Source organism: Vidua chalybeata, chromosome 6, assembly GCF_026979565.1.
Source record: "Vidua chalybeata isolate OUT-0048 chromosome 6, bVidCha1 merged haplotype, whole genome shotgun sequence".
Classification (NCBI taxonomy): domain Eukaryota; kingdom Metazoa; phylum Chordata; class Aves; order Passeriformes; family Viduidae; genus Vidua; species Vidua chalybeata.
Window position 1 is genome coordinate 23224372 of NC_071535.1, and position 18133 is coordinate 23242504.

At 47.9% G+C, this 18133-nt stretch overlaps 1 protein-coding gene across 1 annotated transcript in view; it reads left to right on the forward strand.

Annotated features, from left to right (window-relative positions):
* LTBP2 (latent transforming growth factor beta binding protein 2) overlaps positions 1 to 18133 on the forward strand; it is a 72142-nt gene that overhangs the window by 7506 nt on the left and 46503 nt on the right. Inside the window, exons 2-3 of the mRNA XM_053946376.1 lie at positions 1049 to 1119; positions 7135 to 7378. Coding sequence (XP_053802351.1) covers positions 1049 to 1119; positions 7135 to 7378 — 315 coding nt within the window. The remainder of the gene's footprint in view (positions 1 to 1048; positions 1120 to 7134; positions 7379 to 18133) is intronic.

An 18133-nucleotide genomic window follows, 5' to 3' on the forward strand; every position in this document is an offset into this window, starting at 1 on the left:
ATTTCTAAGTTTCTATCTTTTGACAACTGTTCTTTCTCATCTACCTCGACATGCAAAGGTTACCTATTTCTAAAATCTTCCCTCCATGATGATTAATACTCTTGGAGAGCACCCTGGAACTTGTTATTCCTTCTCATTATAGACACTTAAATATGATGTGACCAGAGGAAGCAGCATTAACTGTCTGCTTGGGCATTGCAGAACACCTCTTAGAGGCCCAGCACTGTCTATGATAGCTGTATGTTGACAGTCATCCCCACCTGAAAACACATAAGAAAGGAGAGGTGGGGAGCATGTCATTTATGTAAGGGCAGTCAAAAAGTAACTAAATCCTGGCTTCAACACTCATGGAAATTATTTCAGCATCTTGGAATTAGTGTAACTCTGTGCACATCAGGTAACATAAATTTCATAGCACTAGAGAGTCCTCAGCACCCTGGGTCACTGCACTAGAGACAGATCACAAATGCAAGACTGGGGTGCTTGCAAAGGGAGAGCAAGCTGGGGAGTGTCCCAGAGTGCAGCTTCTGACGTGCCATCGCTGCCAGGGCAGGGCTGAGCAATGAACAGCAACAGGCAGCAGCACTTAGGTGGAGAATGAAGTGTTGTCTTCGGCTGGAGCAGCTCAGGACATTGGCAGAGGCAAGATACTATGACCAAAGTTGAAATTGGGCCCAATTTACACCCAGTACCATGAAGAACCATGAGATCTTTAATGATCTTTGGCTACTGGCCTCCAATTGCTCTCAGGAGGAAAATGGTTCCTCTGAGTGCTGTGCCAGGAATCCAGCATAATGCCAGTTCAAAAGGGAGCTCCTCTCTCAGGGATCGCTCACACTGCAGCATTCACAGTCCTTGGGGGTTTCTTTTCCAAACACTTAAACAACTCAGCCCTTGTCCCATTGGTTTTGATCTCAGCTGCTGGTCCATCTGGAAGGAAATATCAGATGCTTCAGGAAATAATTTTGTGGGTGACTCAGAGGTGATGGCTGCAGCAAGACCTCAGCTTCCCCCTCTCCTAACCACACTGCTTTGTCTCTCTGCTTAGGCCAAATGTCTGTGGCAGACAGTGTTGCCCAGGATGGACCACAGCTCCAGGCACAAACCGCTGCATCAAACGTGAGTATGACAGTCTCAGCCAGTGCAAGCCTCAGGATGCACCTCTAAAAAGTGCTTCAATACTTCTGTGACCCCACACACTCCCCAAGCACTGTGCCAGGGTAGGAGATAAATCACGGGGTCTGTGCAGGCAGTGCCACAGCCTTGCTGTGGGACTGCCAGGCTATATGTCAGCTCTTCCTGTCTGCCAGCAAAGTCTGAGTACGCAGAGTAATTATGGGTTTATTTCATTATTGTTATTAGTGTCCATCCATGGCAGGATCTTGTTGGGGCAGGGCATTGCAGTAGAAAATGTGTGAGTTTTGAGCCTTGGGCTCTCACTTGGAGTCCTGCTTGGAGCAAAGATGGGTCTGTGAGAGTCCCAGCAGCTGGGAACCGGCAGACTGGGGCTGTGCTCATGTGGGTGAGCGTTGCTGATGCTGAGCGGGGAATCAGGGCTGCAAATTTTCTGAGTGCTATTAACAAAAGCAATTAATGGATTTGGCACAAGGGCTGGGATGGGTGGGGCTGGAGTATGGGGTGCCTAAAATGGCAGTGAGGTGTAGAGCACTCCTGCAGTGCAAAACTGCCTGGCCAGGACCCTCCTGCCTACCCACAGAGGAAGTATGAAGTGTTCTGCTCATCCAGGCAGCTCTGGAACAGCCCTGTGGGCTGCAGTCATTGTGGGCTCCCTGACACGGCACTGGAAGAGAAGATGTTTGGGTAGGCACCAGTGCAATGCACACCAGGGACAAGAGAACTGTCACCTCCATACTCAATAGCTCTGCAGCTCTGACTAACCCCTGTAGATACCAGCCTGGTCAGGGAGAGAGAAACAGCAATCGTTTCTCGCAGTAGCTTGTGAGAATTTTTAGAAAGTTGTAAGAATGTGATAACTTGTTAATCTAAACAATCTACAGGTGGTGTTTTTCCACCTTGCTATTTTGTTCCTCTCAAAAACAGGGTGTGAGAAAGATGTTTTTATTAACTAACCAATTGAATAAAATGTATCATATCCGTCTATTTAAGCCAAAGTTTCCTTTCCATTAAAGCGTTTTTCTTCCTTTTTACGCTGCGCCTCTCGTCTGTTCTTGTGTCACTCTTGACACAAGGGTAACAAGCCCCTGCTGTGATCCCTGTCCCTGAACAGCAGGGCTGCACCGCGCAGCTCATCTGTGGGCCTTTGCCAGGGCCTGCTGGCCCCGTGTACCTGCTTGGTCCCAGGGAGGTGCGGGGCTGCCTCTGGCGCTCGGCCAGCTGGGAGGGCAGGAGCACAGGCAGCGGCCCGGGTGGGAGCACCCAGCCCAGAACAGGCGAGAGCATCTGCCTTTACTTGAGCGGCAGCAGCTGCCCAGATGTTAAGCAGGGAAGGAGGCTCAGCTTTGTTTGCCGCGGGATCTCACGGCGCTTTGGCCATGCTGGGGTAATTGCATTAGCAATCGCTGTTTGGGAGCAGGGGGCCAAGGGCTGACTCACCTCCCTTCTCCCTCTCCCCCATGCCGACAGAAGCCAAACGGTAGAGAGCGTGCTGTGCTGCCAGACAGTGTCTGTAAACACAGCGCGGGGCCAGCCATGGCAGCATCTTTCTCTCATTAGGGATTTTGGTAGGAGCAGTAGATCTGGGCTTGCAGCCACTCAGGCTGCCTAGTGATTGCTCAGGTGCTGAGCTCTTGTTCCCAAGGATTCATTAAAAGGACAGTGTCAACATGATCAGGCCTGAAGTATCCCCCTGACTGGGGATGGTAAAGCTCAGGCAGGTCTTTGGTGGAGACTGGTGATGTGTAAACATAATTTAATTCCCAGCTATCTCCCTCCCTGAACTTTTCTGCTGGAATTCGAGCTGCTGGAGACATACAGCTGTTTTTAAAGCTGCCAAGGCAAGCTGGACAGCCCATCCCTGTTAAGTTTCTGCACTGTAATGCTGTTTAATGTCTGTTCCCATGGCCTTTGATATGTGGCGTATCAAGGAAGTCATTGAGGTAGAAATGCAGCCAGAGGGAACCTCTTAAGAATGATGAAACATGGAAGAGTGGGTATTCAGGTGTTAGACAGATACTTGTTTTTCAAGGATTTGAGCCTGGGTACAGGAGAGAGGATATGTCAAATTGTTGCCATAATCTACTTTCTCTCATCTACCAAGGGTGGTGGTTTCTTCCTTCACCCATGTTTTTGTAGGCGCTCTATTCTTTCAATATCCCTGCATATGACTTAACTCCAGCCTTAGGGAAGTGTCTCTTTGTATGTTTCAGATTTGAGGACCAAGGTTGCAATGAGGACTTGTGGAATTTTCAGACTGTGACTGAGAAGATAAAAAGAGAAATATCTTTCCCTGGAGCAACAACATCTCCTGGGAAAGCAGAAATGAGATAAGGGGGCTCAGGAGGAAGATCTTGCCTGTTTGCAGTGGGCTTGATTTCTGCCCACACACTGCCAGGTCATCACATTGAGCTGCATACAGGGGCTGTATGCAGTGAGGCTCCAGAGGTCTTCTCTCAGAAGGGGCCATTAGGGACAGTGAGCTGCATCTGAATGTAGGCCTGAAGGGTTCAACCTTCTGCCTCTTTAACTTTGTTCTGGAGTGAGACTCTGGCCATTATGTTTTTAGTTTGGTGGAGAAGAAACCTATACGTACCTGTAGATACACAAGTAGCCAGATGCCCCCTTGCACTGCCCTCATTTTCGGGGCTGTAATGGCTGCAGTGTACACTTGTCAGCAACTTAGCTGCTGCCTATTAGCTCATCATGCTCAGCCTCCCCATGTTAGTTTATCAGCCTCCACTTGCATCAGCATTATTCGTGATGGTTCTTTGCTGCTTCCAGAGATAGTACCCTGAGCTGGGCTGGGAATACAGCATGAGCTTTTTTCCTGACATGAATATTTTAAAGTTTAAAAGAAACATTTTTAATCAGTGTGTCAGGAAGGACTAAATAAACTAATGTGCTTTCCAATCTTATACAGATGGTCTTGCAGTTAAGATGGTGAATAAAGGTGCAGGGATTCCAGACTAAGTCTCTGGCTCTGCTGTGGCCTCACAGTGTGACTTCAGACAGTCCCATTAGCATCCCTAGGGCTTTTCCACATCTGCAAAATGACATTCACATGCCTCTTCATTTGTCTTTCTCCTGAACAGTAGCTATAGGGTTTTTTGAACCCTGGCTGTTCTTCACTGAAGTTCTGTTTTCTCTCTGTTATTCCTGCATTGCTGTTGATTTACCTCCCTGTCACTCTGCACGGATCTCACTTTTGGTAAACTGTGCATCCCTTCTGGGTGTGCTTCCACAGTCAGAGCTATAAGTTAGAACTGAGTTTACATACACAACTTTTCCATGAGAAAGTGGACTAAATAACCCCAGTGGTACAAGTCCTTCAGCACCTTCTCAGTTTTCCTATGGAGGCCCTAGCTGATAGACAGGTTCCCCTGCATTTTAAATGGAACTGCAGAGGAGCTGCTTACAGTGAAGATCTACATCACTCTCCCAGACGAAGAGCATGAGCAGAGCTTCAGGGACTCAGCAATCGAATGTTAACCTTGCATGTCATTGTACAACCCTGGGCCAGGTGTGCCTGCAAAGCAAAGCAAGGCTGAACTTGGTGGCATTCCCCTCTGACAGGCCTGGCTGGGTGGTCAGAGTCATGCCACAGTCATGTCTGCTGTGTGACCTTGCTGGGAAAACTTACCTCATGCACTAAAGACTAGACTTGATCTGTGAGGGCACTGCTAGGTGTTCTTGAACAAACCACATTTTCTATTGGGGACACTTCAGCAGTGCTCCAAGTCTTACTCTTTTATTAAGAATTTTGAGATGACTATTTTTGTTTCCCCTAATCCCCAGCTCCTGCAACAGGTGACTACATGAGACTCCAGTGAGGAGAAATGAGTGACTGTCATCTTAACAGAAACTGCTTATAGTACCCCAAGCTGGGGAGCAACACCTCAAAGTAACCCCTGAGGTCAGAAAACAGAAAGCAAAGTGAAAGATTTCAAATATATATAAGTATTTTAACCATCTTGTTTCTTCAGCTAATGTTATGGTTTTGGGGCCCTGACTAGTGATTTCACACACTTGTCACTGGCAGTGCTGCCACTGACTGATCAGCTGCTCTCCTTATATTGCATAGCTGAACTGAGTGAAAACCAGCAAATTTTAAAGCTTTCAAGCTCTCCTTGAATCTGTAAAGGCAACTAGGAAGGGGATTAATCCTAGAGCTGATATATTTCAGCTAGGGCAGCTCCCCATTCATCCTGCTTGAAGAGACCAGAAGACTAATCCCATTCCCTTCTTCCTCTTCTCAATGTAAACTGCCTTAGGGGCTTTTTAGAGTGCCTGGTCACTTATCACCGCTTTCCTGCTGAAGGGTACAGTCTAAGGTGACTCTGTTGGTGGGAGAGGTTGTGAGAACTGCTGTGGTTCCAGGTCCCAGCATCGTGGCTCTGCAGTATTTCAGCATCTGAAGTGGTTGTTTTCAATGGCAGGCTTCCTGGGCTGGTGGCCTTTGTTAAAAACCAGGCATTTATTGGGAGATAACAGTAGGGACTGGCAGCCTATTTAAATCACAGCTGAGTTTTGTATTATAAATTACATCAACTTCTGGAGTGCCAGACTTCCCAGAGACGCTTAATTCCTGCCTGACTGGGACCTTGTCCCTGTTCCAGAGACTGCAGTGTTGGCTGATTTATTTTACTGGGAGATTTCATCAAAACCTCTGGCTTTAACCTATACAGCCTTACGTGACTTGGGGTCTCCTTTTCCTTGAGATCTCCTTCTCTTCCTGTGTGTTAACATGGTAATAAATGTCACATGAAGCATTCCAGTGAGCATATCCTTGATCTAGTTAGGAAAAACTAATGGCAGGCTAGTTTGGGTTGTGGGGGCTAGACTGCTGTGAAAGGAATTCAAGTGTCTGCACAAGGACTTCTCTCACTTGATGACAGCAGGATGATGTAGGGATGGCACATGAGGAATGAGCCTCCCTGCTCATTCCTTTGTGTCCAGAAGCAGTGTTTCTCGCAGGCATGCTTGAATCTCACAGGAGTGGAGAGCACAGCTGGAAGGGGAGGGACACCCTGTATCTGTGTGTAAAGGTGGTGAGATGCCCCTGCAGTCCCCCCCCGGGGCAGTCCTGGGAGAGGGGGTTTCAGCAGAAGCAGTGGCTTCATGGGTTGAAACCCATTCACAGGGTTTCAAGAAGGTTAGTGGAGGTTAGCTGTGGACCCACAAACTCACAGTTAGTGTCCACCTTGTGTTGGCCAACAAGGTTTCATTACCCTTTGACCAGCTGGCACTTTCTTTCTTTGAAGGACAACACTGTTTTCCAGTGCATTTTCAATCACCCTTGCTCAGAACAATGAGCCCAGTCCTACTGGAGCAATCTGTGGATTCCTGGCTGCCACTGCCTGGGTTATAAACCCAATTTGGCATCTATTGACTTGGGAAGTGTTAGGGTCCTGTGTATAATTAATAGCACTTTCCTGCCGGGGCGCAAACTGAAGCTGATGTGCTGTAATTAGGAACACACAGGCTCAGAGGTTGATTCAGGCATAAGGTTAATGAACTGTAAGTCCCCGGAGCAGTGGAGCAATTTGAGTGTCTCCAAAATCAGCTGTGGAAGGAAAGCTGGAAGGGGAACAGGGGGGAAGGAAGGAAAACTGAAGGAGACAGGCCAGGGACACTGTGCAAATCAGACCCCAAAACAGACTAAAGGTAACATGCAATCCCTTGCTTTGTGAATTAGGACCTAGTCCTGTCCAGAGCACTCTGGCCAATGCTGGCAGCCATGTGCTCTCTGTAGGCCGTGCTGCTCATTTCTGAACTTTCTGAAATAAGTATTGCTGGAGAAGAGCTCTGCAGAGACCAGTGTGGAGTATAGAGGTGACCTTGTGTTAGGAGCCCACAGCAGTTGTAACACCAAGACTCTGAAGGTCACCTGCCTGTAGAGATGAGACGGGACTGTCCCAGTTGTGCTGCCCCAGCTGGGTGTCACCACCATGGGGCTAAAGTCCTGTGTCCACTAACTGCCTTTCTGTGTCTCCTCAGCTGTCTGCGACCCGCCATGCCAGAACAAGGGCTCCTGCAGCCGCCCCCAGGTCTGTACCTGTCGCTCAGGCTTCCAGGGCTTCCGGTGTGAAGAAGTTGTTCCTGAGCAGGAGTACCACCCGCCTGGTGCCGCTGCTGCCTTCCAGCCCCCCACAGGCTCCCTCCGGAGGAGGACCAGCACAATAGGGCGGGATGCCTCCCCGCGAGGGGCTCAGGCACCCATCCCACGGCACGTCCCAGCTGTGTAAGTCAAACCTGAGTCCTGGCATGATGCTCTGCTGATCCCTCAGGCAAATAACACCTTGGTCAGCTGGGTCACAGTCTCTGCTTCAGGAGACCAGGCAACTTAGCTCTTGATAAAAACTCCTCCATAGGCTGTGGTAGCTGACATAAGGGGGTCAGGTCCTGCTGTCCCTCCAAGGGACTCAGTTTGTTTCCAGCACTTTGTCAATGTCCCCTGGCATACACAGGAATGAGACGGGCTAATGATGATCTCATGAGGAAGGAGAACTGTGAAAGTCATCAGTTTGCCCTTGTCCTGTTGGTGAATAGCCTTGATGGTAGCAGCAGGGTAGACAGAGGAGTGGTGGGTAAATCTCTTTCCCAAGAGGATATGTTTAGAGCAATGTATCCAGGTAGTACCCACAGAAGAGTACATACATCTGAGGTGTGCTTGTAAGTGCTGGTATTAGCAAAACAGTGACACTCAGAGATGTCTCCTGGCAGACTCTAGAAATTATTGAGCCATTTGTTGTACATTTCTGAGTAATTTTGCTTTGGTTTGAGTAATTTTGGTACCCAGGTGGATGCCTGTATATTGGGTACAGAAGCAAAGATGGAGCTGTTGGAGCTCAGAGGTTCATGCAGGAGGGACTCTGAGGAGTGTATTAAGCTCAGGATGAACTGTGGCATCATCTGGTCTTTTCAGAGAGGAAGGACCTAGCACTTCAGTGCACCTCCCTCAGAACAATGCTGAGATGCTCCTGTGCCTGAGCTACCACTCCTTCACAAAACTTTGTGTTTTGTGATGTCCGGCTGGAGCTGCAGCTGTTTTTGCTGAATGTAGCAATAAAGATGGGAGAGGTGTCTTTCCCTAAGAAGCACAGCTAGTGTGCCAGCAGCTTTTTTGGGGATGGAGCATTGAGAGTAGTGCCTGCTACAACAACCCACACATATTAGGTTTCTTTAGACTATCTGCACTTCTCTGTAAGAGTCTGTGAACATGGGAGCAAAGTGTTAGACTGCATCACCCCTAAAGGCTCCTGTATTTCTTGGAGCTGTTCACTCAATTGCTGGCCCAGAAAGGCTGGTTTTGTTGGTAGCTATTAAGCAGAGAATTTTCTCATGGCTTCCAGCAGGAGCCCCTCAGTCACAGTCAGGAAGACATTACAACAGTTTACAGGTGCTTAACCAGGATATAACTTCAGTTTTTCCTTTACTTTCTCTGAACTCTTGGCTTTCTCTGTCAACATCATTGGAGCTGCACGAGGAGAGGGCAATTTGGCCTTTGTTTTTCTATTTTCCTGCAGGTTGTTTCCAATGTGCCCATTGCTCCTACAGTAGCTACTGCCTTTCTGTCTCTTTTGAAGCAGAGGCAATGCACGGGCTGGAGACAATTCTAGACCCTTGGCTGTCAACAACTTTGGAGAAGCTCAAATGACTGGCAAAGATTTTACTGGCACCTAGTTCACTGAAGCTGACATATCTTGGTGCCCAAATGGAAGACTATCTGATAGAAACCAAATTCAGGAAATGCAGAGGTGATGCTGGCAGGGAGAGGTGGTCAAGCCCCTGTCATTGCTGCTGTAAGAGAGGCTTGCTGCCCAAGTGAGCATACAGCCCTCTCGCGTGCCTGTAATCCTGGGCATTGCTGGTGAGTTTCCCTGCGGTGATGACCTCCTCCTGCCCCTCTGTGCTACCACTCTGTGCAGAGGGACTGGAGGGGAGGCAGAGCAGTGTCCTTGGAGATACAGCACCTGTTGAAAGCTTTCCCTGTAAGGAACATGACCTCAGGCTCCACACAGAGGACGGAGGGCTGTGCAGGCACTGGCAGAGTATTCTTGTCCAGTCAGTCAGACATAGCGTCTAGTGATCATTGAACTGGGATTGCTGAATGCCCAGCTGCCCAATGTACCTTAAATCCTCTGGCACTATCCCAAGGAAATAGGACTCCATTAAGGACTGTGCTGGGCTGTTCCTACTTCTCTCCCTATGAAGACCATAGGATGTCACCTTTATCTCATGCTTCAGCAAGAGAATTTGACTATCATCCTTTGCAATGTCCACAGGTAGGACACTGGGACATGTCCACCACTGACTGCCTTCTGGAGATGTCCTGAAGGATTTGCTGAGGCCACTGTGTATCTCTCCAAGAGGGAGTTGTCACCACTCCTCTGAGTGCTGTGCAATGTTTACCGCAATGTTTACCAGCCCTGCTTTGCAGGCAGGTGGAGGGCTGCCTGCACCCTGGCACTGATCTGCATTGAAATGCCTCTCTTCTGCCCCTGGGTGTTCTTCTGTACAATTCAGACACTTGGATTTTTTCTGTGGTCTGTGGAACTTAAAACATGGTGTGGTACTGCATGACTTAAAAATCTTGTTGCTGTTAGAAGAGTTATTTCCCAAAAGTTTTTGAGTGTCCCTTTCAGCATGCCAACTTCTGGGCTAGCTGCAGAGCCTGTAAGAGGGAGCATCTGCAGCTAAAGGCATGGTCTTGGCCACGGCCTCCCATTGCTTCACTTGTTGGTCCCCATCTGGTCCTCTGGGTGAGTTGGCTCAGTTCAGTAAACCAGAAAAAAAAATGAACACAGCAAAACCAAAGACAATTTTCTGCCACTTCAATGGACTAAATTGGCTTATTGGAAGATTATGAGACCAGAAGAACTGGACAGAACTGCAAGTCTAGCACTGAAGGGGAGGAAAGGAGGAGTGGGGAAGTCACTTCTCTAGGTTGGTTATTTGTCTCATGAAACCAGACTCTTAGATTTGTCTGAACTTGCAGTGACAACATCATCTCTTTCCACTGAAGTACTTTCTGTGCTTTTGCGTGAAACTTTCTTCATCCAGTTGGGCTGGAGGAGCAAAAGCAAGAAGTTTGTCTTAAAAGAGCTAGGTAGTGGTTGTTCATGTTTGCAAGTATGAGGATTTGTTCTTAGGCACTGCAAACTCAGAATTGCATTCACTGGAGTTCAGTTTACACTGTCAAGTGTGAGAGGAGCGGCTTGGCTTGTCAGGTCCATGGTCTGCACCAGGATGAGGGTGGGTTGTGCTGGTGGACACTGACTTTTCCCAGTCAGCCTTGCATGATTTCACAGGAGCTGGCTTACTTGTCTGATTTGTCAATAAGGAAGATGTAGAAGAAGTTCTTGAATGGTTCAGTGAATGGAGGACACTGGTGATTCTAGGTCAGTGTTGTGGGAAGACTCTGAGTTCCAGGACAAATATCCAGTCCCCAGCCTCCCTCTATATTTACATTGCTTACAAGCAGGAGTTGCACAAGAGTAGGAGTTTATAGACATCTAAGCCTTGTCTTGCTGTTCCAAGACAGGAAATCAATCCTCACATGAGTGAATTTGCATTCTCTTTTTGTTAATTTGCATCTATATTGGCTTTATTTGTGTTTGTTTATACAGAGCTAACTATCAGAAGCTCTGAAGCCATGCACTAGAACAGTACTATATTAGATTCCCTATAAACATGCAACAAAACCTATGAATCCTCCACAGAGAGCTGGTCTCTAAGAAGTAATTGGGTTGCTTTTGGTTTCAATGTGTTTTGAAATGAGTCTTCAGAGAGAGAGAGAGAGTTAAGGCAGCAGCCAGCTGAATTAGTTAGGAACTGCCTGGACCAAAATATTCCCCACTTACCTGAGTGATGGGACTGCTTTAACATTATTTATTGTCCTCACCTAGTTGGACTTGCTGCTTATCATGACTGCACCTTCACTGTGGGGAGTAACCTGGTCTGGAGGAAATCTTTGGGAATCTGTAGGAGCCCATAAAGTGTTTGTGAAGAGCATGCCCAGACATGGTCATGTTTTCATGGTTCTGCTTCTGGTATGTATGTGCTTCTGCTTCATGCCCTCCAGAGCCACAGTAGCCTTCTGTGGCTTCCCTGCCAGGAGAGCCCAGGAAGTGCAACTGGGACAGCAGGAGACGTTACTGTCAGTCCTCTGCCCTCAGCACACCTTCTCACCCTCGGTGAAAAGTGGCAGCTCCTTGAGCAAGAGGGCTGTACCAGTCATATGCATCTGGGTGTACTGGTTGGTTGGTTGGTATTTTCACCTATCAGATGTGAGGGCTAATGAATGGACCTGTGGGCATTCCCACTGTAGCTGTCATAGATCCTTTTCTGGGTGTGCTGGCAGTCTTGGAAAGATGTGGATGTGAAGGTCAGCTTGAATGTTGTGCTGAGCACAGGCATGGTGCTGTGGAGTTACATGTAGCCATCAGTGTTTCTGTTTGTAGAGGTACTGGGTAAAAACCACTCCATCCTTGGCTTGCCTCTATGGTGTGCATTCTCTCTTCTTCCTGGGACTAAAGAAGAAGATGTATTCAGTCTCACTTGAGCTCAACTCTTGTCCAGGGAAGGACTAGGCTAGGAGAAGGCAGCTCTGGGTCTACTTTGCTGACACCAGAGCTGGTGATGCTCCAACTGTCATCCCTGGAAATACAGGCTAAGCAATGAGTGCCACTTCCCAAATCCCTTCAGCAGTCTGTGGCTCAGTGGAGATTTGGAGTCAGGTGTCCTGAGAGCCTGTGGAGAGTTGTTAGCTGCTGCAGAAGCTGAGAGGCCCCCCATTCTGTGCTAGTTGGAACAGCAAGTGCTCTGGAGAGCAAAATCCTGGGGGTGTTAGAGACCCTCCTGGCGTGGACTAGCTGCAAATCCCCCCTCGTTTTGATCTCAGCCTGAATCTCTGCCTGGAGAAGCAAAGCCCTGATGGATGATTGTGCGGGTGGAGTTGCACCTCAGCCCAGAAGCCGAGCTAAATGGAAACAGCTTTGTTTTCCTAAGGCTGGAGTATCAGCAGAATTCATGTTTATTTAGCAGGGAGTGGAAAGGGTTTGTTCCCTTGCCCCTTACCTTCAGGATGGCTGACCAGATGTTTTTGACTCTGGCAGTGTGTACGGAGGGTCCTGTTGCTGCCACCTGAGAAGGTCCCTTCTGCCAGTAGTGTTGTGCATAAATCTGTAGCCAGCATCTGTGCAAGGGAGCTGTGCTGCCTGGATGGGAGGTATGTGCTGGGTGATGGCTGCTTGCAAAGCAAGGCATCCTTCCTCTGGGATGAGAAGAAGAGATGTCTGGGACCTGCAAAGCATTTCCCCAGTAATGCAGGCAAGAGAAAGGGACATAGCTGTGCTGTAAGGTGCTGAGACATTGTGCAGACAGCTTAATGCAGCTAAGCTCTTGAGGGCAGGGAGCTTCCTCTGAGAGGGTTCTGTTTAGGCAAGGCAGTTGCTGGGAGTTGCCTGGTGTTTTCAGGATGGAAAAGGAAGAAGGCTGAGTTGCAACATGCCTGGCCCACTGATTTCTGATCTCAGACTCTCCTCTGCAGCACCCTGGAGGAGACATCTCCTCCCTTCCTGATGAGAGGAAGTGCTATATGCAGCCCTTGAGGAGCTGTGCAAGCGCTCCTGGCCTGGGAACACTGGGAACCTCATGCCAGCAGGCAGGCTCTGCCAAAATCTCTGTTCTCTCTCCTGGAAGCAAAGGATTAGAACAGCAGGGAGCAAGCAGATGGGAGGATCTTGGGTATGTGGCAGAGGTTGCTGGATGAAGAAAGTGTATTTACCCCCATTTGAAAATTGTTCTCTTTCATTTGAAAATCCTGTCCTGGTGGTAGTCAAACGTCAAGCATGATCCTTTGCAAAGGGGAATGAAGCCCATGGATGGATACAAAGCTGTCTGCCCTGGGATCGCCACTTAAAACACGACATTGAGAACTGTGGCTTGGCAAAATCAGCTTGATGAGCTTGTTGTGACTGAGGACTAGCAGATAGAACAAAAAGTTCACTGCAAGGTCACTTGCTTTTTAAAGATGCTGCTCCAAACAGAGGCAGATTTGTCTTAATTGTTAAAGCAGGATCTGGAGCCTCCTGTCTTGCCAGCTTTGAACTTTCCATATTTATGAGAAAAAGGGGAACTTGCTTACTGCCTTACTTGGGTTGCTGACGAGTGTCCAGGACTGTTTGTCCACCATATGTCTAGCACTAGGAGGAGGTCTGTACTAGCTGTATACTTATTGAATGCATCTTTGCTCTTCTGCTCACTTATGACTGTCATTCAGTCCACTTTTATGAGGGTTACAATTTATCAATATCCAAATATCAGAGAAAATAAAAGCCAGCCCTTGATGAGAAGCATCCCCCTGTTTAAGTGCATTCCTGTGGCATGGCCTGTGGCAGCTTTCCCACTTCATCTGGTATGGGACCAGCCCAGGAGATCCGTAGTACATGATGTTGAATTCCCGGGGTAAAACACCGGTGCCAGCCTTGTGCCACTACAGTGTCTATGTTTGTAACTTGAACAGCATATTTTCTCAATGCAGATAAGCCCTAACTGCAGCTTTCTAAGGTGCTTCCCTTTGGCAGTACGGTTTTTACAAGGTGGCCGAACATTTACATTCCTTGATCCAAAGCCAACTTTGAGTTGATATCTGAGACATTGTTAAAAAAATTGAAACTAAAAAGCCAGTGCCACTCTGGGTGAGAATATGTGAAAAGGAAAATATGTCACTCAGGACAATGAGATCTCCATAAGCTCCAGATCTCGGCCCCTTTCCTGCTTTGACATAGTCAAAAGTCCTTGGCAAGCTGGATGAGAAGCCTAAAGGAAAAATTCAACCTACTCAAGAGGAGTGTAAATGCCATTTTTCTTATATAAAAAAACCTCCTATTTTTAAATAACATGATATACCTTCTCTAGTCTGGCACCAGATTCAGTTGCTTTATTTTCTAGTGTTTTAAAGCTGTCAGCACCATTCTGGTTTATATGTTTTATGTATTTACTTTCTGGGGGGTTGCATACCCTTCCGAGCAGCAGGAGAATAGCTGGCTTTCAGGCCCCTTTTTAAAACTCCAAATATGGTCTTTACATTAGACCTGTTTTTTTCTGTACCTCCTTGGGAGCCATCCCTATAGCTTAATGCAGCCTTTAGGCAGTTCAAATGTACTTTTCCTTCTAACTGAAAGAAGAGTGCTGCTACTTAATCTGAGACTCCATGCAAGAGAGCAGGGTGCAGGGCAAATACATTGTACATGTGGTAGGTAAGGTAGTCCAGAAAATCCAGTTTATAGCCTATTTTATACACTATACATATATCATTTGGGACATTTATGACAATACAATTTATCTAGCAGTTGTATAAAAAAGAAAGTTGCTAGAAGAGCACTAAAGCCACATGATCAAATGCTGGGAAGAGTTTTCCTAATGCCTGAATTTGGATTGCCATCTATCTTGCTTTCAGCTCCCTTGTGCCTGTGGATTGCTGCAGTTTCTCATACCTGACTGTGTGTTGCCTTTTTTGGTTTAAACTGGTACTTCACTAAAATCAAAGCTGTTCTATTTAGTTGTGAATGTTTCACATAAATCACCAGTGCTAGCAGGAAACAAGGGATTAATTGAAGTTGATTTGATACAAGAAGTGGTTGAAATGAAGATCTAAAAGTCTCCATATAAAATCTACTTGTTTTCTTTTCCTTTCTTCAGAAGCACTCTGAGAAATGCTGCCCTGAGTTCTTGGTGCTTGGTGGGATTGGTACCTTGCTCTCCACACCACCTCATTTTTTTTTCCACCTGTGTGAAGGCTCTCGTTTAGGCAGAAACGAAACACCTAGGCAGGAATTAAGAAGACATTCAGGCTGGAAAAATCTTATCTGTTACTGCTGAAGGAAAAATATCCTCTGTGGAAGGAAGAAATCTGAAGGAGAGGCTAAGATTTTTCAGAGTAGAAGTGAAAAGAAAATTAGTCAATGGAGGGTAACGCATGTGGTGCATACCAGGGGCTGACTGTGCTTAGGACCCAAGTCAGATGAGTTTTTTTTCCTGTACACCCTGAGCTCCTGCTCTGAGTATTCTTTATTGCCAGAAAAGATCTTGACAAATTGGAAAGAATTCTGAGGGAGGGAGGGAGGGAGGAAGAGAGCTGAGGGGAATGGTTAACAGACCCACATCTGCAAAACTGAGCCAAATGTTGGCCTCGGAGGATGAGGAGCATACTTGGAGGCTGAGGCTATCAGGATGGGGCAGAGTGTATTAGGTTGCCTGTAGCCTTGGCAGGGTGGCCGTGGTAATTTTTCAATGGTATGGCTTTCTAAAAAGCAATGTGCCAAACTATTCCAGGGATGTAATGACAGGTTGATAATGACACTGGAGCTTTGCCTTCTCTATGACTTTAGAGCTCTGCTGTTGCAGAACTAGAGTCCAGGCGCTGCCAAAGCAGGTGCAGGGCTCCACATCCCTTCTCATTGAGGAGTCTGTGAAATCTGTTCCTTCCTTACAGCCCTTGGTGTGCGTACTGAAGGCTGTGTGAGAGAGGTGTAGAGCAGATTGATGGTCATGGTACTCCTGAAGTCACTGGCTTTGCCATCAGGCATCATGCTTACGTGGCCAAGAGTGTTCCTGGTTCCCAGACAGCCACTAGCCATTCGGCTAGTAAGCAAGTGGAGGGAGGGAGCCAGTGCAGAACAGTACAGACTGAAAATCACCAGGATGCTCATTCCCTGATCCTCAGCAGGGATGAGACTTCAAGAGTGGCTAGCAAAGGTTACATCCCAACTCAGCTCTCGTGGATTGAGCACTGCAGGTGCAGGAATCCCGTGTGTGGCTGGGGATGGAGCAATGTGAGAAGACCTAACAACACTGAGGTAATAGATCCAAAGGCCAGGACATCCTGCTGGGTGTTTAACCATTATTTTAGCTTAAAATATGTCTTAGATCTACAGTGTTCCCAGGATGAGTGGGAGACCACCTGCTGTAGATGAAAAGCCTTCACTTCTTCAGATGAGAGCACTACACACATCTCTTCACGTTGTTACTCTCATGCTGTGTGTGTGTGTTCAGCCACAAACTCTTCACCCCACTCACATGCCTGGGATGAGAGAGGCTTTTCCAGCCCTCTCTGTGTCCTGTGTAGAGCAGTGGGCAGGCAGCTGGCTCCCCCCACTCCCAGGGGTACATGTGGGTGCAAGGATGAATAGGCTAAAGTGCTTTTCCAGGGCTTTGAAGCTGGCAGCCTAGTGAAGGGGGTGGGTGTTGCTAGTCAGCAAGCTGGAAATGAAACTCAAGCGTGCTTGTTTTCTCACTGTGTTATGAGGGAGATGAGTGACCTTCCTGCAACCAACACTGAGCTTTTCTCTGCTAATGCCTCTGCAGCAGGTTTCATTAGATGGCAGGCAGGCCCTCAGCTCACAGCTGTTGTGTCTTGTGGAAACAGAGGGCCCTTTGAGATGGAGATCTGTGTGCTTGTGTGTACAAGCACAGGTTGATATGTTGTCCTCTCGTCTTGTATGCCACTGCCCTAAATACAGATCCTTCCCTGCCAGGTAGGACCCTGTACTGGGGAGCATGGGGAGTAGGAGAGGGGCAGAGGAGGTGTTGCTGTGTTTGGTGGGAGGTTGAAACCTCAGTGGGGTGGTCACATTGCATGACTGACAGCCCAGCTCTGACTATGCCTGCAGCTTATGCAGGGGTTTGTGATGGTGCACAGGCTGCAGCCATGGGGTGATGTGTGCAGTAAGATGGTGACATTGATGGAAACCTGCCTGTGATGGCAGCTGTTAGGATGCTTCTGGACGTGTCTCTAATCACTAAGGTGTGACACTGCCTGTGTGACTGTGTTAGGCAGCAGTGCTGTGCCTGTTGATCGTGCTGCTCAGCACCAGCCCCTGCCAACTGAGGCAGCTTTCTCATTGTTCCAGCCCAAAGGAGTGTGCAGCTGAGCACCACAGGCCAGCCTGAGCAGTTCTGCCAGAGAGGTGGTAGTTTCTCCCTCACCATCTAAATCCCTGTTTTAGTCTATGGAGTGTTCAAGGTATGGCCCAAATGTGGCATTTTAAATCAAGTAACTTGGCATGGTTCCTCTGTTGGCTCCACTTGGAGCTCAGAGCAGTTGCAGGCTGCATTTTTATTTTTGGCATTGGCCTGCACTTCAGCTCTGGAGACAAGCAGATTGCAGACAGCTCTTTATCACATTTGGCATTTGGAAATCATGATTCTGGCCATTTTATGGATCAGCACTAAGGTCTGATGGATCCAACCATGAGCACAATCTGCAGCTCCTGGTGACCACCTGATGCCATGCCCTTGAGCAGGGCATGTTTCTGCAGCCTTGCAGGGCCAGGCAGGTGCTGTTCCCATACTTGGAGAGTTGGACTTCTTCCAGGGAGTCAGTTGCTCACTGCCTAATACATGAGAGCAAAGAAGAGAATTCAACAGAGTGGCAGGTGGCACGTGTGGCACATGTGGCAAGGGAAGGGCATTTAATGTCAGCAGAGAGCTGTGTGGAGGCATGTGAGCAGCCACTTTGGCTAAGGAGCAAGTTGGATCCCAAGAGACTGGTTAAAAAGAACTTGTTAGTTGTCTGTGAGCTTAGAGGGGTTCAGTTATGCATGAGGTGTCTGGCAACTCTGAACAGATAAAATTAGAGTTCACAGCCCTCTCCCTCTCTGTTCTCATACAATACATGGCAAGCTGGGAGTCAGCTAGGATGGCTCTGCAGCACTAGCACTGCTTTGGGGGCCAGAAGAAGGAAGATGCCATGGTGATGGTGGTGAGTCTGAGCTTGGTGGCATGAAGCAGACAGCTGCTGACTCTGCTGTCCCACTGACTTGCACATCTGTTGCTACAGTTTGTAGTGAGAGGTTCAGAGCCACTGGCACATATGTCAAGGGGAGCAGGCAGCTGGAGTTACCACTGCAATATGGCACAGGTGAGAGCCCCAAATGAGAGCCATGTGAGCTCTGTGAGAGCTTCTTAGTCACTGTGGTGAGGGATAGGGCTG